This window comes from Dendroctonus ponderosae, unplaced genomic scaffold, assembly GCF_020466585.1.
Source record: "Dendroctonus ponderosae isolate FM_Combo_2020 unplaced genomic scaffold, Dpon_F_20191213v2 Dpon_F_20191213_1, whole genome shotgun sequence".
In the NCBI taxonomy this organism is placed as follows: domain Eukaryota; kingdom Metazoa; phylum Arthropoda; class Insecta; order Coleoptera; family Curculionidae; genus Dendroctonus; species Dendroctonus ponderosae.
The window spans coordinates 59,903,296-59,929,469 of record NW_026017110.1 but is presented as its reverse complement, the minus strand read 5'-3'; the positions used below and the strand labels follow the sequence as shown (position 1 = coordinate 59,929,469).

Sequence of the window (26,174 nt, the reverse complement as noted above, 5' to 3'; positions counted from 1 at the left end):
ATTCATTTTACTCAAATAAGATATGAAATTCTGTTGTAATGATGCTGATTAAACACTTTAGGTACGAAGCAATGTGCCTTACCAGGAGGACCTCCAGGAGCCAGCCCTGGTTGGTTGACTATAGTACTTGGAGAAGCACCACCGCCATAACCAGGAGGCCCATAAGGTCCTGGAGGATATGGGCCTTGTGGAACAGGGTAACCTTGCGGTCCCGGTCCGTAACCGGGAGGAGGGCCGTAACCTGGCGCATTAGGAGTTACATATCCAGCATTTGGAGCTGGAGGATAAGGAGCTGGAAATAAATGAACAAATTTCAAGTGGTTTTTGTTCAAAACGTTGTTAGATAAGTATTGTCGGGATTGCGTTGTCGTGCAGGAACATCAAAGAATTGTCCCGATCATGACCAGTTTAGGTCCATTTGTTTTGAAGAAGAAATTTGCGTTCTCGACACATTGAGCTTCATTCCAAACCTCCTACGTCAGCATTATGCAAACTTAATAAAAAATGACAGATAGAGGTGTTTCAAAAAGTAAAAAAAAAAAATTGCCTAGATAAATGACGGTGGCTCATTAGAATCCTCAACAAAACGACGCATTTCTCGGCTACAACATACCAAAGTAATGACAACCAAAACATATATCAAATAAAAAACTAAGCATTTAAAATCCGTTGTACCAACAAACAAACAATTATCTAACAATCGAAAAACATAAACGTATCAGAATCAATGTGATGTTTTTATCTGCTTTAAATTTTCCCAGTCCGTCAATACATCAAGAAACCGAGCGTGAATGTGTAATAATAATGCAAGTGGCTCACAAAGCAACATTTTAAATTTAGTTGAATATTTATCTGAAATAAAGGATAAGAACTAATGTGAATATTTTTCGTACAGAAAAATTGCATTTTTCGGTAAATATTCAATGAGCAACTACTGATAAACTGCACACATCTTACATAATGTTTAGTTTGACTGACTGAATATTTCGTACAAACGTCGAATGATAAAATAAGTGAATGAGTTTAGCTCGTAGATTTACTACGTTTGGCTTATTCTGATTGATCGTAATGGAACTGATAAGCTTTAGAACGATTTTTATAGCGTTTTTACAAGAGTAAATCGACATTTTCATATTACTCGAATAAAGCACTTTTTTCAATAAAAAAAACGGTTTTACCCTCTCATAAGCGATAATTGTTCTCCATTATGTCCGCAATTATAGTTTTATAATAAAAATTAAAGATTATACAACAAATTCCTCACGATTTTTCGGGATTCCAGTTTATTAAAACTGTCCCAGTAAACCTACTATCAGACATTAAGGAAAGGAGTTTTGGGTGAAAGTTTCATGAGCTGAGCAAAATGCCATTTTTCTAGTTGATGATTTTATGATTAATTATTAAGCCAAGTTAACATTTGCAGTAACAATTCGTAGAAACACACGCCCTATACTTGGGTCAATCTCTGGTGTCCTTTAGCAAATACGTTTTATGGTAAAAGGCGAGTTTGTGAGATTCAATTAAGACCAATTAGCACAGTTTCATGTAGGTTTCAATAGGTACTCACTGTTATATGGAGTAGGATAGGCACCGTGCTGCTGTCCCTGGGCAGGAGGAGGATAAGACATATTTTATGCAGGCAGGATCAGACTTCTGAACTAAATGTGGTGAATCGTATGATTCAAGTGATCTTGCAATGGTGTTGAACAAATCTAAAGAAACAATTATTAGTCATTCCCATAATTATCTTTCATGACGAATTAAGCGAAGTTTGGAATACAAATTGATAGCTCACAGTATTACCAAGTGTCTAATTATATCCTTTGAGGATATGCCCTTACATAATTCAAATAAAATACCACTTCGAATTGTGTAATTAATATGAATTTTCCAAATTATTTTTGGTCTGGCAGGATTTGGAATTCTCTACGCATAAATATAACCTTAAAATGTCAAAAATGGTGGAGGGTCCATGCTTGGAAACTGGTAAACAACACAGGTCCGTCTTCAGCTCAGTTTTTTTCGCTAAAAAATGCAAATAATTTTTTTTACTTTAAATCTCAAGTTTTTAGACCCTTTTTTATATGCCGCTCCGAGTAACGAGTATGAAATGTGTTTTCATTTCCAGTTATGTGTTTAAATTATTAATTATTAAAATATGTAAATAAATTAAATATTGTCACACCAGATTGAGTATTTAAATGGACCGTCGCTTTCATTAATTAGCTCTCTATATAAAGGCAACCTAAGCATTTTGTCATTTATATATTTGAAAACGTTTAAAACTTTTTTAACACTTTTCAAAAGCTATATATCTAGTTTTTGAAGTTATAACTTTTGAACAAAACCTCATAAGGCAAAGACAGATGAAAATCAACTTTGTAGCTCTATCGACAAGGCTCTAATATTATTTCATGTTTCTAGACGTTGCGGAAAAATAAGATCTAAAACTTTGACGTTTTTCGACGGTATACATGGTGGAAAGGTTCATATTTTCACCTTTTAACTTATTAGAAAAAAAATGTAAACAGTGCTTCAAGCCCTCTACCAAAAGCCTTCTACTGATTATTCCGATATTTTCAACCGATACTGAGATATGAGAAAAAAATATAAATAATTTGCGTAATTAAATGTAATTCTCGACACTCATTCGAAATGGTTGGGGAAAAAATATTAACGCCAGTTTTTCGGTTTTCGCTGGAAACTGTAAAATTAACTCAAAGTCCGTCCAATTCACAATTTTTTTTAACTTCAGTACTAAAATCTGGCAATTCGGTTTAATATTTGGCGATAGCAAAAGCTTTACGTTCTCTTTATTAAAAATAGCTTACACAGATAAGCGATCTTCTATTCAACGGTAGACTATTATCAAAACTGTCTGGATTTGATCAATTTTCATCACTAATATTGACAACCAAATAATACATCCAGTGAACGTTAACATATCTGTATTGTTATCAATTTGTAAACCTGTATTTTGTCTTTATGCTTGTCACTCTTCCACTTATGTGTAACACTTAACGATTCAAATTTCGTCTCTTGACAAGCATTGACCTATTTTACAAAGTACCACCAAATCAAGTGGCCACTTAATGATTAAATGTACTTTAGTGTATTATTTTTAGACTTTTCAAACCGACGAGAATAGATTTAGATTCTCTATACCTAACACTAATTTAAGAATTTTCAAACCCTGTGCTTTGTTACTGTTTAATATTCTTTATTCTATTACTAAAATAAAATAAAACATTACTGCATAATTAAAAACAGCGTTTTCGGTTGTGCGCAGCCCAGAAAAAGTATTTATACGATTTTTTGCCTTTACGTAAAAGCCTGAGCATTTTTCCACAATTTGGGTCGAGGCTTCGAAGCCATTCAGATTATTTATTTGTCTGGCTAGCAATAAAAATGTTCCGTGTGATACGCAAATCGAAGATAAAATGTATTTGGTTATTATTAACTGACTGGAGTCGCTCGTCATTTTTACGTTGGAACCGAAAAGAGTTAAATAAAACAAATATATACATTTTCGAATGCTGTAAAAGCCAAAAACACATTCAGGCAAACGACCATATCTATAGCAGGAACAAAACGCGACGAACTCAATAAGAGTATTAGAATTATTATTATTTATATTAATATTATAGAATAATGGGTATCACATAGTCGTACTATTATATAAGTTTATGTCAGTAGTAGTAATACATTCATGATATATGGACATACATAATGTATAATGCCAGTTGGTCTGGGAAATTGTAGCTTTGCTGAATGACTTCAAAATGTCCTAATTAGTGAAATCGAACGCTTATATATACACAAATGCTCGACAAACTGCATTATAAACAAAACAATGCTACAAGTAAATCACAATTGATCCTTAAAATCTAAGTGAAAACTACTTAGTACGCCTTTGAAGGCATTGTATTTGGTTCAAGAAAGTTACATTTGAAGGAAATCAGTCATGAGCATATATTTTAAATACAACTCCACTTAGTTCAAGAAGATGCATGTGTTTACTTCATGGCCTATATCACCCTTATCTCGCAAAATTGAATTTTGACCCCTACAAGTCACAATCACACATTTGATGTATGACTGAGCTAGAAACTCTATTAATTTATAACTCCATGCATTCTTCCAAAGCCAAGTGACAAAGGAATAAAATTAATTGAAACTAATATGTATAAATAAAGTTAATATATACCTCTGTAATGCTTCAAGATCACAAAAATGTTAGAAAATATCTTCTAGTAATACTTATATATTAAGGCAGCGAAGACGGCTGCTAGAACCCTCTGTCGTACCCTCGAACGTATCCTGTCTTCCATTTCTTCGGTCTTGGGTTGGACTTGTTTCCCTTGAATTAGCTCTGCGTATAAACGTTATACATCCTTCTCCGGATCCCATCAATGTATCAAGGCACATCTGGTTTTCCTTTACCAACGCCAGAACCTGACGCAAAAATGTATTTAAGAAAATTACAATTTTGAATTATGACAAAGATAAAGAGTATGGTAATATTCTGAAGTAAAGTGCAGACATACCCGATCTTCCAAGCTGAAAAGATGAGCGTCATGTTTGCCAGGAAAGTGGAGCCTCATGAATTCAGCTAGGCGGATTAAATACTCGACGTTGTGTCCACTGGGTCCTTTGGAGCTAATTATTTCTCCAGCAATGTCATCAATTTCACTATCACCAAGCCAATGCTCGTTCGCAGGACATGCTACGTATATCATCACTTTAAAACATTCTCCTGGAATCCGAGAAATATAAAACCTGGATTTGGTTATAAGTATAGCAATTTCTAACTGACCTTTCTCCGAATGAAAATCCACGATCTTTGCTATGTAACCACCTTGCTGGCATTCTCGGTGATTCAAATAAGGAATCGCAGCTTCTCCACTGATCGCATATGCTACTCCATGTACCACTCCCTGAAATTTAGTATTCATTTAACGCAAAAAAGTCTTCCGTTTAGGTATCGAATTCCACCACATATACACTATTAAACCCATAATTGCGTAATGCCTTCTAAGACCAAAGTTTTATTTTTTTGTTGTGGTGAAGGTTTGTAATTACGTCAATTTAATAAGTTTTTTTAGTTACGATATAATATTGAGACAGCATAAATCGTCTTTGAACATTTGAAAATATAAGTGTTTCATATTGACGGGCAGCTATAATAAATAATCTAATAAAAAAACTAATAAGCTGTTTACTCATTCCTTTTGATGAGTGCTCCGTCAGAGAATGATTCCCTTTATTGTACAAAATAAAACCCCAAATTGACTGAAGTTGCATGCTTCATTGTTGATCGATTTGGGGAATCATTATTTTATTGCTGTAATACTCCAGAATCCCTCCTATTCAATTTCCTTTGATTCCCGTAATTTAGTGCTATATTGTTATTATTGGACTTATGAGATTATCAAATTATATTCTTGACTGTTCTATTCTTTAATATTGAAAAAATCTATTGTCACATGAAGTGTAGATTCCCTGATTGACTGAAAGCAATAACGAATTTAATCCAGGTTGTAAAAGTTTGAATTATTTTCCCGCATTGTTAGCCACTAGCATCATCTCACAACTATCCCCATTTTGCAATATATATTGGATTCCCTTAGCCTAATCCCTTTGTTAAATAGCCAATAATTCTTTTACGATCTATTTAACACCTTTTTTGATCTCAATTCAAGAATCCCTTAGATGATAATTTCTATGTACAAAGAAAAATAATATAAGAAATAAACTTAAAAAGCCGCATCTGGTGTTACACGTGAATAATGACTATCTAGGTATGTATTTCCGTTCAAATTGCTTTATCCATGATGCCAGTATGTCTAGGAACATTCAGTCGTTGACTTTTGAACTAGATAATACTGCGATTTTGATAAGAGCGTCATATGGAGTGTGTAGTGATTTTTTTGCACCATGATCACTTACATCTGAGTCCTCTATTAGCGTTGCGACTCTGCCCGGCTGAAAAAAAAACGCTTATTAACAATTACAACAATAATCACATGGAATTTGCTAAATAGAGCTAATAAATTCAATTTTCGTTGAGGACTTTGCAAATCAATTCCGATAATTATTATGTCAAACTTGTCCTCTTTAGGCGCAAATCAGCAGTGTAAAATGTAATTAAATAAAAATGAAGGTTTATTACATATTACAGTAATTTTTGAATCACTACTTTCAATCACCTTGCAAGTGAATCAAGGCTTGTCTGGCACTTTAAGACACTAATTAATTAGTTTTTAATTTTTTTTCGCATCTATGCTGTATATTTCGCGCCAAAGAATCGATACCTTTGGGAGATATTATCATTAGCATGAAATTAAAATTAATACATACAAACGGTCTAATTATATTTCCTATTGGTGTACGTCAAAGGAAATCGTAGTGATAGTCACGTATGGGTTTTGGCAAACATCGCCGGCATTTTTTGATTATAATTAAACGTACAATAAATAAAACTTGGAAACACTGCTTGGTGATTTAGCATTTTGGGGTCTTAATAATATGCTGATATATTTTACTGCTTGATTTTTATAGCCAGCATTTTTGTGGGCATAACAAAGCTGGTTCTATAATTACAGCTTTTCGTTAATTTCGTATTTTTACAATTCGCTGACGAACGTGACGAGAAAGTGTTAAAATATGTAACTTGCTAATGATAACATTTCATCACTATTTCGGTCTATTTGAATTTATCGTTATTAAATCTACCTATCCAAGCATTAACGAATAATTGTAGTAACTAATTTGCCCCATGATATTGTTATTTCTATTGAGTTTGAGGCAGGTTTTGTTACTTGTATTTAAAGTTGCTTTCTCTTATTGGTTTCCCATAATTTCAGCGAAAAGTTACAATCAACATACTGCCAAATAACACACGTGGAAGACTCAATTTTTTACTGTAGAGACGCGCTTTGGGTTTTAACTTGCGTCAATGGAATGTAGGTCTAAGTTTTATTACTAGGTTGAAAACACCAGACTTTACAGTTCAGAATCTGCTTAAGTCAGTAGATGGATTTTCCTGTTTCCTTTCTACCTCTCTTCTTACCTCTTAGATGAAGAGGATAATTAAATAAAATTTAAGTGCCAAATTCGAGTTAATAATTCAAAATAACTTTAAGTACATTCGCAAATACCATTAAAAATGTTTATATCGCTTCAAGTTGTGCCTCAGATTTAATAATAATTATTACTAAATTAATTATATTAATGTATTTGGGTTGTTCAGTTATAAGCCATTTGTTGTAAGTCCAATACCATCGCCTGTGAATTATGGTCTACCTGCTACATTTATCACAATTTTCTTATTAAAGTGTTTTAGACCATCTAAGGTCTAAAGCACGTCTAAAGTCTCTTCCTTTGGCCTTTGTACACAAAGGCGCTGACTGAGGTTTTGTGGCTTTTATGAGAAAATGAAGCGAAGAAATGCGAAGATGGTGAAACCGAAGAAAGGAAGCGAAGGACATCGGTAAAGTAAACGTGACTCAAGAAGACATTGAACAGATTCTTGGAAAAACTTCGAAAAGAAATGATATGAAAAAGTCCACGTGCTTAATAGGATTCATGCATGTGGGCAACATCAAACGAAGACAATAGGAAAATTGATACTGAGAACAGTAGGAAAACAAACACGATTTACTACTATAGAAACAGTACCAAAAGGAGGTGGGAATTTCGATAACCATTCAAAAATATTTTTGCCGCAACCAGATAAAGGATGGTAATTTGATATATGAAGAAACACAAAAGTAAATGGAATTCTTGCCTCTGCAAATTTTTTTCGCAGAATTTGCTGTGTGTTACCACTTTTAATGGAACAAGATTGTGCTTTTTCTTGGATTCATTCGATTTAGCCTAAATAATATTTATCAATAGGTATTAAGTATCAGAGCGGCTTTTTGCCCAGCTGGCCACTTTGCCGATTAAAATAATATTCACACCACAATAGCGGTTCTTTTGTTCTCTAAGTGGCTGTTAGTATATAATTAGAAAATTGCAGTCGGTTTAATGGTCCAGATGTATCATTTGGTGAGTTCAATAAGATCAAAACGTATACAAATTTATCGGACAATAATAAATTTTTGATTTTAGACCAAACATCAAACAGTCATTGGTTGGTTTCGAGATTCTTCCAGTCTGGTAAGAAGATTACGAGGTTTGTTAAACACGAGCGGCTGCCATAATCAGGGGTTGATTTCAATTATTGTCTGGGCTCAATATGCACTTTTTCATTGATCTTGAATTTCTTTGAAGCCAGATTTACTGTCGAAAAATAATAACTAGAAAATCCGTTGTGTGTGGGTTAATTGTTAATTAATATGCTGATAGATATTTAGGCCAAGCCTATCAAGACCTTAATTAAATAAAAATGCCAGCCCCAAGCAGAATGGACAGTCGAGAAAAATTGGTTTCAAGAGAACTATCAAGGAGTGTACATGTTTTGTGGAGAAAATTAACACAGTTGAAGAAATCTTCTGGGGATTAGATTGAAGGAATTTGTAGTGCTGAAGGGTTTTAGGAAAAAAATGTTTTGATATAGCAGAAACGCTTTGCGAATAAAAACAGCTTTTTTAAATGTAAAAATGCTTGGGTAAAATGTGCAGTAAATTCTCAAATAGGTACATCAAAGCAGCTAGAAATTTCACTATAGGCTCTAGTAATTAAGAAGTAAAGTTATGCGGTAATTGCCAAAACTGTGTCACTCGTCAAGCGATATAATATACGGAAAAATAAAGTGAATGTATGCTATTTGTCGTCAAACATACCTGTTCCTTCGTGCCTCTATGTGTAACGTTCCCTTGCCAAAACCTTCTTTGAAATCCATTCACAAAACCCAAAATGGCTTTATTGAATTCAAATCCAGGCTTGTAGCACAACGAACCGTAACCGAAAACCCATAGAAACTTAGTTTCACTTTCGGAAAGTTTGGATTCCAAAACAGCGGGCTCCATCGCACGGTCCATCTCCAAATATCGCTCAATTGTATACCGAACCAGTTTTTATATTTGCAGCCATTAATCTGATGCAATTTGAGCGATATCTTACTTTCCGCTCGCAAAGCCTCCGGTTGATTGAAAGTATTGAAACTGCCGCCCATCTACAGCCACTACCGACGGTGCGGCATCGCGATACTCTGTCGTTTTAATGGAAGAATATGCTGGCGAAATACAGCGGACCAAAGCTTGGCAGTGTTAAATTCGACTGTTTTATATCCTACTACATGGTGAAAAATTTCAACAGCGCCAGACAACTGACCTCTCTACAGGATGTGCTACAAAAAATGTTAAGGCCATACCTAAACAACCCATTGTTGAATGCTGGTTATCAAGAACCAGCCTCAAAGGCTAACGGGGACTTTTGAGACATTTTCTTGCACATTAGGGGAAAATTGCCTGACCTTTCCTCCCCTTGGAGCTCAAAATGCATTAAATTGTTTAATTATCAACAATTTTAGTTAGAGTAATTGCTTCGTAATTAACAAAATGCTTGAAATTATTAAGATATTACCGTAAAATGCATCCAAGTAATGCTCTAAAGCATAATCAGTGATTTACTGTTCTAAACACAGAACATCCCATGGTTCTATAATGGATAGAGCCAAAATCCATTTGATCGATTTTGATGACATCCATTATAAATCTTAGGTTGGGGAAGGTGGCTTGAAAATAATAAACCCCATACCGCCTTAAAAAACTTCACGTCCTCAATGAAGCCACGCACATCGTTGCCAGCATCGCAATAAATTCTCAAGATTCCGTACAAAATCGCTTCCAAATAACAGCCTTCCAATTAAAAAAGGCCCCGTCTAAAATAAAGAGGAAGATCAATTATAGTCCCTTATGGGGACAAAGCCATGAAACTTGTCGCCTATTTCTTGAAAAAGGCAACAAGTTTCTCCAGACTTGTCGCCGCGCATTCTAGAACCGGTTTTGCGCAAGATAAGGAGGGGAAAAGATAGACAAGAATAGAGAAAATAGCAATGTAAAATAAGACGGGTGCCCTGTTTTCTCCGTCATAAGTTTCCAAAGTTTTTTGTTGTGGGTAAGAGATATAAGAGTTTTCGGCCGGTGAAAGTGTTTTCAGGGCAGCCAAAGCGGACCAAAGGTATTCAAAACACCGGAAAATCACACGTGAAATAGCACTGAAAAATCGGAAGAACTTTTCAAAACATGCAGGCTCTGGAAGGGGTTTGGTACATTAAGTAGTCAACTTATGGCTCAAACAAGGAGCTGAGCAATTCAAGGACTTGTCCCAAGGACGAAATTTTCATAAATAACTAAGACTTAAAATCGCCTTTATTCGTAAATTATGAAGTTTAACAAGAGCACGAACTTGGGGTAAAATAAAAACTTTGTCAAAAACCACAAAAAATTGGGAAAAGAACGGGGAAGTTTGACACCCTCAACCCTCCGTTTAAGACAGACCGATTGGCGTTCGAAGAATCTCTTTTGCCGTCTTCCGAGACATTTGTTTTAAAGAGTTCCAGACAAAAAATGAAAAATGACTTTAAGCCCCCAAGCTTTCGATAGTTCTGCCCCCTTCTAGCGACTATTTTTATATCTTTCATCACAAAGTTTTGTTCATTTGCAAGTCGAGTCCGTGTAAGGAACCCGTTTTTTTTTTTTTCAAAATTTTGTTATTTGCTAAAACAAAATAGCTGATTTTTTAGCCTAATCTTTCAGGTGTCCAACCCCACTTTCTGAAGCCCACTGTGTATATTTTGTGTCCATGTTGTGTCCCCCTTTTACATGCTCCCTGGACTTGAACGATTTGTATATTTTTCATTCTGTTGCAAAAGCCCTAAAACGGGCATCAGGTAGGCGATAATTAGCTGATTTTACCCGAAAAGTTCCATATAAAACCGCATTTTCATCAGTTAAACACCGTTCAAGTCTCTGAAAGAGTTTATTTATATTAATTGTTCGTGTCACATTCATTGTTGTCTTGCGCCCCTCTCCAAAGGCAAATCTTCTGGTCTTTAGATGCTTTCCACCAAGGTTTCTATCTTCGACAGCAACGAAATATGGCAACACTGGCCTACGACGCACCTAGACGCTCATTAGAGAGCAGTACGACGTCGATGTAAAAGTGCTGGTAGCGTCGGTAGGCATTTTTCCACTTAGTGATAACTTAGAAACGCGGGCCATTTAAACAGCCACCTGCGCGAAAGCGTTAGCGCTCCGATCCAGAGCTGCTGAGCAAGTGCAGCTACCGGCTTCCAGTCAACTCCACCAATGAGAATCATCCTATTGACATTTTCTCATCAAATTCAAGTGCTTTTGCACCATCAAGTACACGGCCATTCGTTCCTTGTGTGTCCTCGGTTTCATCACTATTTCCATGGTTTCCATTGAAGAATACTATCCAAATGATGGACAAGAAAAGTGTCGGCCATTTTAGAACATAGGGTAAGTGGTACGCCTTGGGCCCTACGGACTTCTCCACTAATTCCTTGAGCAGTTGAGTGTAGCTGAAAGTTTGAGCCAATCAAGTGCAGTGAAGAACAATCCAGGATTACGGTTTTAGAAACTTTGGAGCCTCTTAAAAAAGGGGTGGATGGACCCTTAGGTCCCGGCCTACAATGGTAGGGGTAGGACAACCCACCCCTAAGCTGTTTCGGTGTGCAACTTTCCTCTCACTCCCACTGGTCCGTAAAAGCACATAACAGAAGCCGAAGAAAAGGACAAGGGCGGTGCCTCTTTGGGCCCTGCTTTCTTTGCAGCCCCTTTAAAACAGGGTATGCAACACAGGTGCAGAAGGGAAGTTCAGCGGACATTTCCTGGGATCCAAAAACCAATTTCGGGTGAGTTTTTCTGAGTTTTATCCATATATGTCGCTGTAAGACCATTTTCTGATCCTTCTGACCCGTTGTGGTAGCGGCATTTGCCCGCCATACTCTGTGTTAGCTGGGATTTTAATGTCTCACTTCATTTGCTATTTTGTCCACTATTCCCTAGAGTTCCATTAAAAAGACCCTTATTTAGACTCGTAAAGGATTTCAGTATGCCAGGATTGTTATTTGCCTGGACTTTTTCGGTTAATTCATCATTGAAAAGTTAAGTGTAGTGGAAAGTTGCAGTCAATTTGGTTAACTTTTCGCTTCAAGGGGTAGACCAAGCCCACCTCTTGGAACTTAATTGGGCGTAACTTTCTTATTGTTCCAACCCTCTGTTTTTGAATATGCATTTCGTAAAGCTCGATTCAGTATCAACAAAAAAGTTCCCTAGTGTTTTTTGATAAAACTTCACATTTTAGAGAAGAAAAAGGTTTACTATTAAACATGGCACGAGTGGCACTTATCTAGTAGGGCTTCAAATCAGCTAGAAGGATACATAAAGAAGAGAACTTCCAGTGGTGAACAAGTTCGAACAAGGAAATCACTAATGAAGCAGTAGAGCGTTAAAGAACTTGCTCATTCTGCCCAACCAAGTGGTCGTAGAAGTTGTAGGCAACTTGGTTGAACTTGCAAGTTCGAATCAGGCAAAGGTATATAAACCCATTTCTTCATTTGTACTTTAACTTAAAATTTTCGCAACTTTTATCTTTAATTTTTGTAGGTAACGGCAGCTGCACATGCTTGGAACTTTAATGGGAGGAGTTATGGGCGGAGCAGCTGAAACCCTTTGGGACTGCGATTTTTAAATAAGGATTTGCATGTGGATTAATTTCTATATAATAACGATACAGGATGTTCCAAATTCGAGAAATTTAATACTCGATTTGTTAATTTGAACATTCATCGTACTTTTTATTTTTTATTTTTGTAGGGCAGGAGATGGATTCGAATATCAAAAGGAGATGGATTCGAACTGTGGCGATCCAATATCGGCTGCAGCCACAAATGTTGGAACTTTAATGGGAGGAGCTGGGATTTGGCTTAAATTCTTATATAAAGGCCTGCATACTTCCGCGGTTCATCAGCATGGTATGGAAATTGTCGATTATTTTTTTTAACTAATACGAGCAACTTTCGCTTATAACATACAAGGTGTCCCAAAATCAATATTCACGTGCGTGTTCAAAATAGAAATTCAACATACGAGGTGTTTCTTAATGATCTGCCAATATTTTACGGGCGAGTTAGAAGATTTTTTGATTTCGAGCTTTTTAATGTCTACTGGAGTTCCGGCATGTAAAGAAATAAATCTTGAATTTTTTTCTCTTGACCACAAGGCTGGACGAAAGGACTTGACAGTTTTAATATTTCTAGAACTTTTTCAGCAAATTAATTTAAAACCTTTTTCATTTATGCATTCTGATAATTAGTATTCCAACAGAAAATACGGGATCTTGACATTTTAGGATAAAATTGGCAACGAAATCATACAATTTTTCAATTTTATTGCTGGCGCACATACAGTTTTTTAAATTTATTTTAGTTTATAAGAACTTCTGTTTTTAATTTTTTCGGAACTTTTATCCAGCGAATTAATTTAAAAACTTCTTACTTTTGCAATTTTCTGCATTCGTAATAATATTCTTGGACAAAATAGTGGATGTTTAAATTTTAAGAAAAATTAGCAACAAAAGAAAACTTTTTTTCAGTTTTATTAGGGATACGATTTTCTTTCAATAATTTTTTTGGTTTGCAATTAATTTTTTCAAACATGCTTTTGCAATACGCTATAAACATTTAATAAACAGTTAAATAACTACAAATAATTGCCATTTGGGAGAAATAAATCTGAAATATATAATGAAATAAATTATTTTAAAATATCTATAAAATTTAATTCCGTAAGTTAAATATTTGCAGATTATTAAAGAACTATTTATTCGAGTTTTGCAATAGGCTTGAGTTAAGTTTTGTGGAATAATCGGCAGTTTTCCATCTTACGTATAAATATGCTAGTAACGCATGTCTTCCTTGGTGATGGATGGGGATGTTGTTTGCTTAGTTATTGTTCTCATATATAAGTTATTCTATTGTAAGTACTATACATTATAATTTCCACCAAGTAACTTTTAAGATGCTGCTAATATATTTCGCATTTAACGCGAAATATATACGAATTTTACCGCTTTTTGTACTTAGAAATTCTAATGAACATTTCGTAATTATGTGTAATAATAGCTAATTTGTAGTAACTTTTGCTAAGTGTGATCCTGTAATTGTAGTAGTTAAGATTTTTTTGTACCGGTCCTGTTCTCCACGCCCACCCGTTCATGGCGCGATCTATCGGTCCTCTCTGGAAACTGCAAATCGTTTTTACATTTATAGAATTAGTTCCGCCCGTTTTTCAAAAGCCAGCCTTCTTCTCTGTTGCGAACAAGTTTTTTTGAGGCTTTTGCATTGGCAAAACATTTAAAATGGTCGGGATTCGTAAGCTTTACGCGCTAAAGTTCGAATTCTACAGGGTGAGATTTCACAGTAGGGCGAAAGGCCCATAGATGCCGGGCCATATGCACAGAAACTTATCAAAGAATTTCTTAAAATTAGCGATGTTCTATGTTGTGTTGGTTATAGGTTGATAGCGTGTATGCTGTAGAAGAATACATGAATCAGTTTGAGAGTGAAAAAAACAATTTTTCTAGTCCCGAAGGCTGTAGGGTAAGTAAAAAAGCTTTAAGTAAAGACTTAATATTGCGCAAACTCGGGTAATATGGCTGCGAATCAAAACCCAACGCCAAGTTCGATCAATATTATGTGTGGTGTGACGTAAATGAAACGCCATGGTGTTCACCAAATATTTACCCAGGTAGAAAATGTTGGTCAAAGTGCCGTGAAAGTGCCAAGTGAAATTCTTTACCGATTTTTTCAAAATCTGCGCTCAAAAGCTTGATTTTCTAATAAATGTACACCATACACGCAGGTGCGTACGCAGCCGTAGTAATAATTTTAACTGAGCCTGCTCCATTGTTGTTGATCAACTCGAAATGCAACTGATAAAATCATGTTTTTTTCAATATTTCCTATTCATTTTTACATCATCGAGTGACATATATTGACTACTAAACTTAGAAGAATTTAACCATGGCATTGTTGAAGGTTGGAATAACCAGTTGTTCGTAATATTTGCATTTTTGCATGGCCTAGTCAGCCTTCATAATGACTGGCGCCAAACCACCATTTTGTGCGCACATACTATTTGTGTTGCATGTGCATGCGTTTCCAAAAAATACAAATCAAACGCATTATTTTGGGTTTAAATGCCTTTGGACATTTTTCTAATATTGCGGGACGAAAACGGGTGAAGAGCCCCAATTTCTAGCCCATCAATCAAAAGCATATTGATTTTATGCCTCCATCATTATGCATGTTTTCCAATTTTTCCACTGTGACTCATTAGTCGAACATTTAAACTATCAAAAGCTTTTAATGAGTTTAAATATTTCGCTGATATCTTGATTGCTATTTAGTGAGCGTCATGTAAACAGTATTCCCAAGAGCAAACACATGCATTTGTTGCCATACTGGTCCAACATTATCCTTCCTTATATTTATATATACTGCTAATATTTTCCAGACACTTGGCCCAGGCCCTGGATGCTTATCGCTTCGCCTTAATGCCCAATTTAATCACTTATGCCTTACAAACATTTCAGGCTTCATATCCTCCGTACATATATTACTTAAAAGGCGCAAGCTACATGCTAAACCCAAAGGTTCCCAAGCACATGCAACACAAATTTCGAATTTATCATTCCTCGAAATTCCTTTAGTTGTTTCAAACCACATTCATTAAACTGCATGTTTCGGGAAGCCATAAATTCAAAATTATGAAATTTCGTGTAAATACTAGCCAAAGGCAAAGAAACATATTCGAAAAACGAATTCAAACTTAATTTTTAGAGAACCTCTTCCATGGTTAGGTTAAAGTCCTTATTAGTTTAATATGAACACTAACGGAAGTTCGAGCAATGGAGCTGATCAGATTACCATGGTGGTGGGTTCTCCCTCAGGAATGTCCGGACAGTCTGACGATGACGACGACCAATGCCCTTCTTCACCTGGTTCTGCCTATGAGACCAATGCTGATCTCATGGCTGCTGCCATGGGGGACGAAGTCACTGCACAACTGGCAGCAGCAGGTAAACAATCAACAATTTATTTTACACCCCGAATAGTATTCCAAGCTAGTTCATATAGCGCCAATTTTAGCATTCAAGTCTATTTCGAGGTTTAAATGTATTCATATTCAAAAGTCAGTAGGCGTCAAACACTGAAATAGATCAAACACCACTTAGAAGTTTTAGAAAGAATGATTGGAAAATACAATCTTTCGACTTAAAATGTTTTTATTCCTATTTGTGTTGTTCAAACCGCGTTCATTTCCCAGAAGTTTTTGCCTATGCAAGTCACGGTCGTCTACCGTGACTAGGCATCAAGTTACGGATTTTTACTAACTTTGGGTCCAGAGAAACCGAATCACCGAAAGAAAAACTTAAACTAATTGCCAATGATATAAGCTTGAACGGAAATTAACAGGTTTAAGTTAGTTGAACTTTATCGTTACTATTATAAAGCTCATTCGCCAAAGTAACCAGAATGTGAAAATGCAGGAGTAGTACTACATTTTTTAGTGGATATTAAGAACGGTCCAGATCCAACGTCTTATCAAATGACTTGTCTAGTTAAAGAAGGAAAACTGATCACAGAATGAGTGAAACTCGATGAAGCGGGATAATTAGAAGGAAAATTGATTGCGTAAGCTCCATTTTAAGCCAAATCCGCAAGTTGTTCTAAGGAGAAATACATAAAAACGTTATTGGAAGTGTACGATTTGTGGTCTATTGTTTCATTCGACAAGACGTTGTGTCTGCTCCGCCCCTTACTTTGCGGCCTTAAAAAACTCCTATAACTTCAAAACGTACCTTTTTGTGGTTTACACGCTTCGCTTCACGAGAGCTTGTTCGATAAGCCGTAGACGATGTCTTGGACGTCCTTTATTTGACGCCCTAAAAATTTTCATGTAACTGGATAAACCTATGAAACGTACGTTTCGTTACGGATTTTACTTTCCGTCCGCTAAAAATTAATGTAAGATGTAATGCACGATTTAACGTAATAAGCTCTAAAAAAAGTATTGAAAAAAAAAACACCAGGTGCGCTTAAAATCAGTCATTAACCGCAAGTATACTTTGTTGCATGGGTGCATGATAATTGTGTAAAAAGAAAAACTATTTGCATGTCATTATACTCGAATTTATTCAATACTTGTCTATAAATCAGTCAATTTTTAGAATTAAACACATATATGCAAGTATCAATTTTCATAATCATATGATTGGATTTATAATTTCAGAAGACACATTTTTGTAAGTTATTATATATTATATTATGTACATATGTCGACAAGTCGCTTAGAACAGATAGTCTGACTGAGTAGACTGCAGCCAAACATTTTTTTATTAATTCGAAGCTCTTTAATTTAAATGCGCCCTGTCCAAAACAAAAAAACACAGAATAAAGTGACTGCCTTGCTAAACTGGTGCATGAGATCTTAGAAAAAATCTTTCGCTTACAATCACGTGAAAATATACTGGGTATTGAGATTTCCCAACCTTTTGAATACACCCCATACAAAGTGATTCAAGTTTAATCTGGATTGATAACTTCAGGAATCGAAAGAACAAGTTCCTACAAGATGTAAAAGTTTTCCCTAATTTGCATCTTTTCGGAGATCGAAGCCGTTGAAAGATGTTTCCAAAAAATTTAAGGGGAAAAAAATCATTTGTACAAGATATACATTTTTGTACATGATTAAAATTATTCTAACCTGTTTTATGAGTTCCTGACCTTATCAAGATTAAACTCGAATCACCCTGTATATTCGCGATTTGCTCAAATAATTCTTGCTCGTTACATCATTTTAGTTAATTTTCAAGCGAATGATTACTGACTGAGTATTTACTAACTATTTGCCAAATGATTAGCATGTCTGTGATTTTTTGTAGTCTACTAATACAGTCAATGAGTATTTGTAACTGGATTATTTATTATCAATTAGGTTGGAGGATTTTGAAAGTTTTTTTGTATTATTTGCATTTACACTTTATATATATATATGTATTATTATTTAATATATGCAAATGTTTATTTACTTTATATTGTTTTACTAAAGCATTTGTTTGAAGTTAATTCCTTTCATTATGAGTTATTTTGTTGATTTTTTGAAATTTTTATTATTTATAATTCGAGTTTTCTGTATGAGGTTTTTTGTCTTTCTTTAGATAGACGGGGAATTGTTGCTACAGTTGAGTCCGGATATAACGAACTTGAAAAATGAACTAAAACTGGTTCGTTATATCCGGAGTTCGCTATCAGCGAATAATAATACAAAAACACGTGATGTATTTTGTTTCGTTATTTTTACATAGAGTAGTAGAAGTTAGTAGGTATGACTAAAAAGAACACAAAAAGATAAACAAAATTCAGTTTGAAATCTACTTCATAAAGTCTGTAATTTATGTTTGTACATTTTTGCTGCAAAAATAGATATTATTTATGTAGTTTTCAAGATCACAAATCACAAAAGGACTCCCAGATATGATTAGGAACTTGGCGTGATTGTAGAATATTCCGAGTTTCTGACACTTTTTTTGTCATTTCAGAAACAGCATTAGTGTGTACAGTAGAATACGTTTCACCTAAATCGTCATCTTTCTCATTATCGCTTAAAGCTGTAGATGAGGTTACGGAGTCTATAATTTGCTCATCGGTCAACATTTCTCTTGTAAGAATGCTCACATATTCGAAGAAATTGAAATCACTCAATTTGGTTTTAACTTGTTCTTCGACAATATTGGGCCATCTTCGTGTGTGTCGTACTCGTAGTCAGACTCTTTATACTTTTCTAACCATTCGTTAAGTGGAATTTCATCGTCTGGTTCATAATCATTTTTTCCTTACAAATCCCCCATGCATAACGTAATTTGCAATGGTTTTTCGGCTAACTTTTTGCCATAACTTAAGTTCACTATAACTGGGTTCATTATAAGCGGACTTTACTGTATTGAGAACTAGGAATCATACACTGGAGGGCGACGAGATTATGCACGAATCAAGCAGTTTTCGTGGCTTTTTTGGTCACACAAAATTCAATGAGGAGAATAATTTTTAGAAGATAATTTCTGAGTCAGATTAATGGGTTGTGAGCTAATACAGGCATTTCTGGGATGGTTAGCTAGAACACAGAATTGTTGCTATTGGAAACTAAACGATGATACATTAGGCTTACTTTTGAATGATACGAAATAGTTGTGCCAGGCAGACAACAGAACTTGCAATAATAATAATAAGGGCAGCAACTAACGTTCAAGTTAACATTTAATCTGTAATTGTAAAGGTCCTATTCAGTTCACATATATCGATAATTTTTCTTCGTACAGACCAACTATTCATTCTCTGTCGGTGTTTCCACCAAACTTCAAAGGAATGTGCCGCCCAAAAGTCCTTTGATGTTTCTGGAAACACCAGCGGCCACCTTTCTGTGGATCTTTTGACGAAACATCAAAGGAAGTTGCCGCGGCTCAGGCTCGGCCTCAGGCTAGGCCTCAGGCTAGGCTCGTAAGGTCTGGACTGACCATTATAATGAACAATCTGTAATCATTTAAACCCATCGTTTATCAATTATGGGAAGTCGAAAAAAAACCTCCCTTATACCTACTTTTAAACGCAAATTAACACGAAGGATTCAAGGAAAGTCACCGGCATTTTCAGTTCTTTAATTAATTATCTCGTTACAACCCTGGAACCCTTGGATAAACAATTATTGTTCATAGGGAGTACCAGTTAGTTCTAACTCAATCAGCGTTATTGATTGTTGATATGGGTTTCAACATGTGCATAAGTGTGTTTTAGTATATACACTAATAAATATATATATATATAGTTACAGTACATGGTTAAGGTTTGTTCTATTAGAGAAAATCACATTTAAAATTTTCCGAAGTATGCTCACCTCAATGGTTGTGATTATTCCCGATAAATCCCCGAAATTGAATGCAAAAATTGGACAAAATCTCGAACAAACTGAGCTTGGGTACATTGATGCCATCTATTTTACTAAGCAAAGAGTTACTATTTTTTAGGTCCGGTGGGGGTGGCAGCAGCAGCGGCCATAGTTTCTTCCAAGAAAAGAAAACGGCCTCATTCATTTGAGACTAATCCGTCAATCAGAAAAAGACAGCAGAATCGACTACTTCGAAAACTCAGGGTAAATATAATCGTTAATTATTCTTAATTTGTTGGATTTATGGGCAAAAATAGAATATAGGGAGTACTGTTTCTATTAAGACTTACTTCAGTGGTGCTCTGGATTTCAATGTAGAGATTAAATGAATAGTTTGGAAATCTCTCTTGGACACTCCTGAGCTCAGCCATGAATGTTGATTGATTTTTACAGAGAATTTCACTTTGGTCTTAAAGATTAGTTAAGGCTAAATATTTAAGGAAGTTTGTGCTTGAATTCCGGTTGTATACACTATCCCATCTAGTAACTCCACTCACACAGCGCAAACTCGACGACAGATCGTTTATTACAGCTCGGTTCACTTCACCACCATGATTGGTCGAAATCAGCTTAACACGTTTGGACTACGGACACCATTATTTGATAGGCTTGGACTTTCTTGACTAGTTTATGCTCCCTTTGTTTAAGCTTCTTAAGTTCTGTCAGACAATGATGATTCTCGGTTTTAAGCGATTGATTTTCTTTTATGGACTGTTACTATGTAAATTTGGTTACATTCACAAAGGTTATAATTTTGCCAGGTGTCGTTTTTGTAAGACTGCTTCTAATTGTATCTTGTGTTTTGAAGATGGCTTTGTGTTTCAGTGAAGAGATTAAATGAGTTTCGTGGAAATCTCGTCTGAAACTTTTTTGGGAAAGTCATCAATGAAATGCAGCTCAAATAATTTATTGCGTTCGGTTTGTGGTTTACTTATACGTCGTCATCAAAACACCTACATGCTATTTATTATAAAATACTACAATCAAAACTTGTATTATAGTGTGTATGACCTACACTATAATACAAGTTTGCTTCCCCTTTGATTGGGTAAAGTAATTTAGTTCAGTTTTAATTCCAGAACATTTGTTCAGTGTCGGACTGGTCGACTGTATATTTCGACCAGGCAAGGATTTTTAAATTTAATTTAAATTTTTAACTTCTGTTGCGTTTATTGTTAGTTTCTTCAGTGTATACACCCCCCACCCCCCTATTATAAAATGGTTCTTATTTAACGGTCTCATAATTATTTTGCTCTAAAGCAATTTACGTTTATTTTCGCCGACAAGGACAGTTTTGATTTAATCGTTTCTCCATTCGTCTTTAGCAAACAATAGACGAATTTGCTACTAGGGTGGGTCAACAGGCGATAGTTCTAGTGGCAACTCCAGGAAAACCAAATACGAGCTATAAAGTTTTCGGCGCCAAACCGTTAGAAGACGTGATAAAGAATTTGAAAGTCTCCATAATGGAAGAATTAGAAAACGCCTTAGCACATCAGGTTAGTAAATATAAATGGGTGGTTCCTAATTGGAACATGGAAGAAGGGCACGAGACAGATCGCCTTCATGAAAATTACCCTTAGGCACCACCACCAATTCAAGAAGATCCGACGCTTTTTGAACTTCCACCTCTCATCATCGATGGAATACCTACCCCTGTAGAGAAAATGACACAAGCGCAACTGCGCGCTTTCATCCCGTTGATGTTGAAATACTCAACAGGACGAGGCAAACCTGGTTGGGGCAGAGAATCAACCAGGCCTCCATGGTGGCCAAAAGAACTTCCTTGGGCAAACGTCCGTATGGACGCACGAAGCGAAGACGAGAAGCAAAAAGTAAGGTACTCATTGGTTCATTTCTTATTCATGATGTTTTGTGCATTTTCAGATTTCGTGGACTCACGCATTACGACAAATCGTTATCAACTGCTATAAATTTCATGGTAGAGAAGATTTGTTACCAGCCTTCACCGAGGAAGACGAAAAGGCAAATGCTGCCGCGACATCAAATGCGAATGTAAGTGTTTTTAATAAGAAAAGTTTTCGAAGTTTACTAAATCAGAACTAACAATAACTAATGCTTTGAAACAATTACGGAACCCTTAGGACCTGAGTTGGAAGATACAATTTTTGTTTTTCGACATGTTTATTAAATCGTTTGGAACAAACCCATCATATAATGAAACGTTTTCTATTCACATGCAGTCCTACTAATATTTTTCAGTGTAATTCCGTGGGTGTACTAAAAATGCACTCGTCTGGCGTGCCCACCCATAAGATTCAGATTCAAGCTAACGGGTCGCCTCAAATCATTGCGGCTTCCCCTGAGGGACTATCAGGTTCTTCTACTCAGGTTTGCCTCGATCCTGGAGGCTACAGCTCAGACGTGGACGTGTGTAACCTTAATCCGCTTCTATATGTTGCCTGCAAATATATTTTTTTTAATTATTATGCACTATAGTTACTGGTCCAGTTTGAAATTGATTATTTGCACCAGTTAACGCACGGGCGCGTTCCCTAGTGTAAATAAAGAATATAAAGTAATGCTTTTGAGATGAGAGCAAATAGAAAATAGTCTGCATTTAGGAATGTTTTCCGGGCTTTGAAGCCGTGGTCTATTGGAATTTCTTCCTTTAGTTAGGAAGAAATTCCAATAGACCACGGCTTCAAAGCCCGGAAAACATCCCTAAATGTAATCTGACCGGCCGTGAAAGCCTTCATAGTCTGAGAAAATAGTCTAATTCAGAAGTCGTGACAATTGACTTTCTATTTGCTCGATTAGTTCAAATTACCTACGTTTTTTAATAATTTGGTAATTTTTCATTTGTAGAAATTTATTAGTCATTTATTGTTCAATTAGCTTGAGTTTTTGGTTTTTTACTTGTGACTTAGATGTGTGAAATGCTATAATATATTTGTTAGCGCTCCTAAGATTGGTCATCAATAAAGGGGTTTTTTAACTTTTATTGATGTCCAATTACAGAATTGCATTTCGAAAAAAAAATTAATGTTTTTTGTCTTTTTCAGATTACAACGCAGTATGCCCCAACAGTACTGCACACCATTACGAATCCTGATGGGACCGTTAGTATTGTACAAGTAGATCCTAATAATCCCATTATTACTTTACCAGATGGTACTACTGCTCATGTACAGGGTATGGCCACGGTGAGTAATTTTTGTTCAAATTCTAAATCGCGTAACGATTTCTAAAGTGCGACTGCTAACATATTGCAAATATTTCGTTGCAGTTGCAATCGGGTAATGGGGACGGCAGTGTGCACACTATACAGACTATTAGTGAGGGTGGTTCCCAAGGAGAAGTTGTGGATTTGAATTCAGTTACTGAGGCCACACTCAATTCAGATGGGCAAATTATATTAACTGCTGAAGATGGGCATGGTACGTCTTATAATTTTGTCTGCTTTTATAAAGGCGAATTTTGATGTTTCATTGTTGTTAAATGGAGCACTATACTACGAATGCTTGATCATTTGATTGCAATTTAATTTTTTAAAACTAACTAACCAAAAGAATAGCCAGTAGAGTTATGTGATAAAATCTGTTGTGTGCGTGTTAAAGTTAATAAAGTTATAGTTCTCCATTTTCCACGATAGCTTTCCAATAATATCTATATGTAATCTAAGAACTTTTTTCTTCATTCATATATTTGTACCAGATAGCAAAGAATATCTATAGATATCAGAATGACTTTCGACAACAATTTTGTCAGATTATGTTTTGTATTGAACGCAACTATGTATAACATAGAATATTGTCGAACGATGCTGTTCAATTATATAGGCAGACAAAATCAAGACTAATCTGTAACCCCTTTGTCAGTTTGCAAATTTACTTTTGATTGGGGCATTTTTTTTGAAAACTGTTCACTTCAAAAAAGTTCAGAATATACATATTTTTTGCCCTCTTGGTACAAAACTTCCTCCTCCTGTAACTCACATTGAATTTTGTTACGGAAGCAACCCTGAATACTGAGGGTCAAATCATATTGACTGGTGAGGACGGACAGGGTATGTACGATTTTTATGACTTTCACATTTGCATTATTTTTTTTTTGTGTTTTTAAGGTGCTAGTACTTTCAGTTGTTTATTTTCATTTAGAATACATCCGAAATTGAATTGAATTGAACATATTACTGAATAGTTTATGGACTTTTTTCTTCTATTTTCTTTTATTTTTTTATCTTTAATTTATTTAAAGGTCTCATATGTAGTTGATTAAAACGTTTATGGATTTTAAATGTAAATGCATGAAACAATCAACAATATTTCTGTGCATCTGGAAATTTATAAAAACATTTTAATCAAATTAAATCAAAATATGCTTTATTGCCACAGAAAAACTAATTTTATGGACAAAGCGAGTAAAAAACGAAATGCAACATATAATACATACAGTACAAACAATGGTAAAAACACAATACAAAACATAGCACGTACATGTTACATAATTAGTAATCTCTCAGATTGGCGTAAAGCCAGACTAGAGTGTAAAATTATTTACGAAATGGGTCTATAAAGCATCAAGCAATTATTTTTGAATTTTCTTCTCAGTACAAACCGCTGGACCCTTTGTGGTTCGGAGAAATAGATAAACGGTTTTTTTCCAACTTATGTCCAGTCGTATCGTCGCGTTAAATTGTTTTTAGTAGAAATTCCGAATTTTGTTTAATTTGTTGAATCGGATCTATACAATGGGCATGATGACATAATAAAAGAATCATATAAAAATATATGTTTTTAAAAAATGACTGTTAATATAAATATTGGGAGCAATAAGATTTTTAATAAAAGTTCAAGATACTGCAGTCAGTCATGTTGACTGAAAGACTTGTGAACTTCTGTTCTAAGATAAAATAAAGACACAGATAAAGACAGTCTGAAAGACTGTCTTTATATGTGTCTTTGTTCATATGGACACTGCAAAATTGACGAAGGTTTGACGTGGCAAGCGGGCGTCATGATACCTACGAACGTTTTCGCTCAATAATTCAAAATATAAAGACAAAAATTAATTTGCCAATATTTAATTTATTTCGAAAATAATGGTTTTTTATATAATAGAACATCATGTCTATTAGAAATAGTATTATTAGATAATAGCTTCGGCAAGTTAGAGAGCCATTATTTGCTGTATTTATTTCATTGGGCCTTTACTTTTAAAATGCATGATGTTTTTGGGGTTTAATCTCCCAAGTTGGTTCAGGTTCATTGTGTTTTAATAGTTCTATAGAATGTTTTGTTAACTACATACGTAGATTTGAAGTAATCATGATTATTATGAGCCTGGTGAAATTAACTTACTTATTAAATAATGTTTTATTGTTTTTTTTGTGATATTGCAGTTAGTGGTGTCATCACAGTTCCGGTATCTGCTTCCATGTATCAAACGATGGTTGCGAACATTCAACATCTACACACAAATAGTGATGGCACTGTATGCGTTACGCCCATGGTACAAGTTCCCAAGGTAAAGGTAAATATTTGTCGTTTTGATTTGCAATTTTTATTTTTAAGCACGACATTCAGCTGGTTTCATTGTATTTTTCTTGGTATCAGTTCAATCAATTCAAGTTAAAATTTTCAAGACGAATAATTCAAGAAATTTGTTAATCGTCGAATTTTTATTCTCTTGCAACTAAAACTGCTGTGGTGTCGTGTTGCTTGTTATTTTGTGATACTCCTCTGTGTTTATTTTCTTGTTACAAGTTGCATGCGATCTAAGGAAAAGAGATGTTTTTTCCTAAATTTTTGGTAATTTCTTTTCATTTTGAATAGTTTATATTTTGAATCATTTTGAATAGTTCACAACAGATAACACAATTACTAGTTGAAAGAGCTGTTTTACGGAACATTTTTATTCTTAAAGGTGGAACCAAATAACGGGGACAATATCGAGACACTTACAGTAACGCCAAGCGGACTCAACACCCATACAATGATGATACAGGGTGCTGGCACCGACGGGCCACAAGTATTACAGGTTCTGTCCCTGAAAGATGCGACGGTATTGACCAAGGCAATGCAAGGTCTGAGCGATGTAAAAACCGAAGAAACCGTTATAAGTGACCAATAGATTTTAGCATTACGTATGTTAACATTGTCTTTAAATAATTCCCTAGTTGTAGGAGTGGCTTTGTGGATGTTCCTACAATTAATAAACCATTTATCAGTG

At 35.2% G+C, this 26,174-nt stretch overlaps 3 protein-coding genes and 2 long non-coding RNA genes across 19 annotated transcripts in view; 2 read left to right on the top strand and 3 right to left on the bottom strand.

Annotated features, from left to right (window-relative positions):
- The window catches only part of LOC109541009 (phospholipid scramblase 2), a 5,863-nt gene extending 3,909 nt beyond the window's left edge, over window positions 1-1,954 (bottom strand). Inside the window, exons 1-3 of one of the 3 annotated variants that reach the window (XM_019909637.2) lie at window positions 1,796-1,954; window positions 1,568-1,712; window positions 83-292 (exon numbers count right to left, since the gene is read on the bottom strand). In XM_019909637.2, the coding sequence (XP_019765196.1) occupies window positions 83-292; window positions 1,568-1,628 (271 nt within the window). In that variant the 5' untranslated portion in view covers window positions 1,629-1,712; window positions 1,796-1,954. The remainder of the gene's footprint in view (window positions 1-82; window positions 293-1,567; window positions 1,713-1,795) is intronic. The other 2 variants (XM_019909638.2, XM_019909639.2) reach the window with 2 other exon arrangements.
- A 977-nt stretch (window positions 1,955-2,931) lies between these two features.
- LOC109541012 (glutathione-specific gamma-glutamylcyclotransferase 1) lies at window positions 2,932-9,899 on the bottom strand. The gene is made up of 5 exons (XM_019909646.2): window positions 8,790-9,899; window positions 5,950-5,985; window positions 4,817-4,937; window positions 4,548-4,756; window positions 2,932-4,455 (listed from the first exon to the last, which is right to left on the bottom strand). Exons 1-5 carry the CDS (start codon window positions 8,985-8,987, stop codon window positions 4,261-4,263), a joined length of 759 nt encoding a protein of 252 aa, XP_019765205.1. The 5' UTR covers window positions 8,988-9,899; the 3' UTR covers window positions 2,932-4,260.
- Window positions 9,900-11,182: 1,283 nt separating this feature from the next.
- On the top strand, window positions 11,183-13,372 carry LOC125502608. Its single transcript, XR_007280377.1, has 4 exons — window positions 11,183-11,432; window positions 11,485-11,827; window positions 12,280-12,510; window positions 12,582-13,372. It is a non-coding gene; the product is annotated as an uncharacterized LOC125502608 (long non-coding RNA).
- Window positions 13,373-14,239: 867 nt separating this feature from the next.
- LOC109541106 (DNA-binding protein Ewg) lies at window positions 14,240-26,174 on the top strand. 13 transcript variants are annotated; one of them, XM_048661356.1, is made up of 12 exons: window positions 14,240-14,575; window positions 15,928-16,056; window positions 20,059-20,183; window positions 21,305-21,478; window positions 21,563-21,814; window positions 21,867-21,995; window positions 22,203-22,370; window positions 23,006-23,146; window positions 23,230-23,380; window positions 23,959-24,009; window positions 25,345-25,475; window positions 25,869-26,174. In XM_048661356.1, exons 2-12 carry the CDS (start codon window positions 15,930-15,932, stop codon window positions 26,073-26,075), a joined length of 1,656 nt encoding a protein of 551 aa, XP_048517313.1. In that variant the 5' UTR covers window positions 14,240-14,575; window positions 15,928-15,929; the 3' UTR covers window positions 26,076-26,174. The 13 variants fall into 13 exon arrangements, with proteins under 13 accessions (XP_048517313.1, XP_048517306.1, XP_048517309.1 ...); XM_048661349.1 differs by having other exon boundaries at window positions 15,818-16,056; XM_048661352.1 differs by lacking the exon at window positions 14,240-14,575 and adding an exon at window positions 14,591-14,837 and having other exon boundaries at window positions 15,818-16,056; window positions 25,345-25,469.
- Window positions 22,106-25,390, bottom strand: LOC125502607. The gene is made up of 2 exons (XR_007280376.1): window positions 25,304-25,390; window positions 22,106-22,402 (listed from the first exon to the last, which is right to left on the bottom strand). It is a non-coding gene; the product is annotated as an uncharacterized LOC125502607 (long non-coding RNA).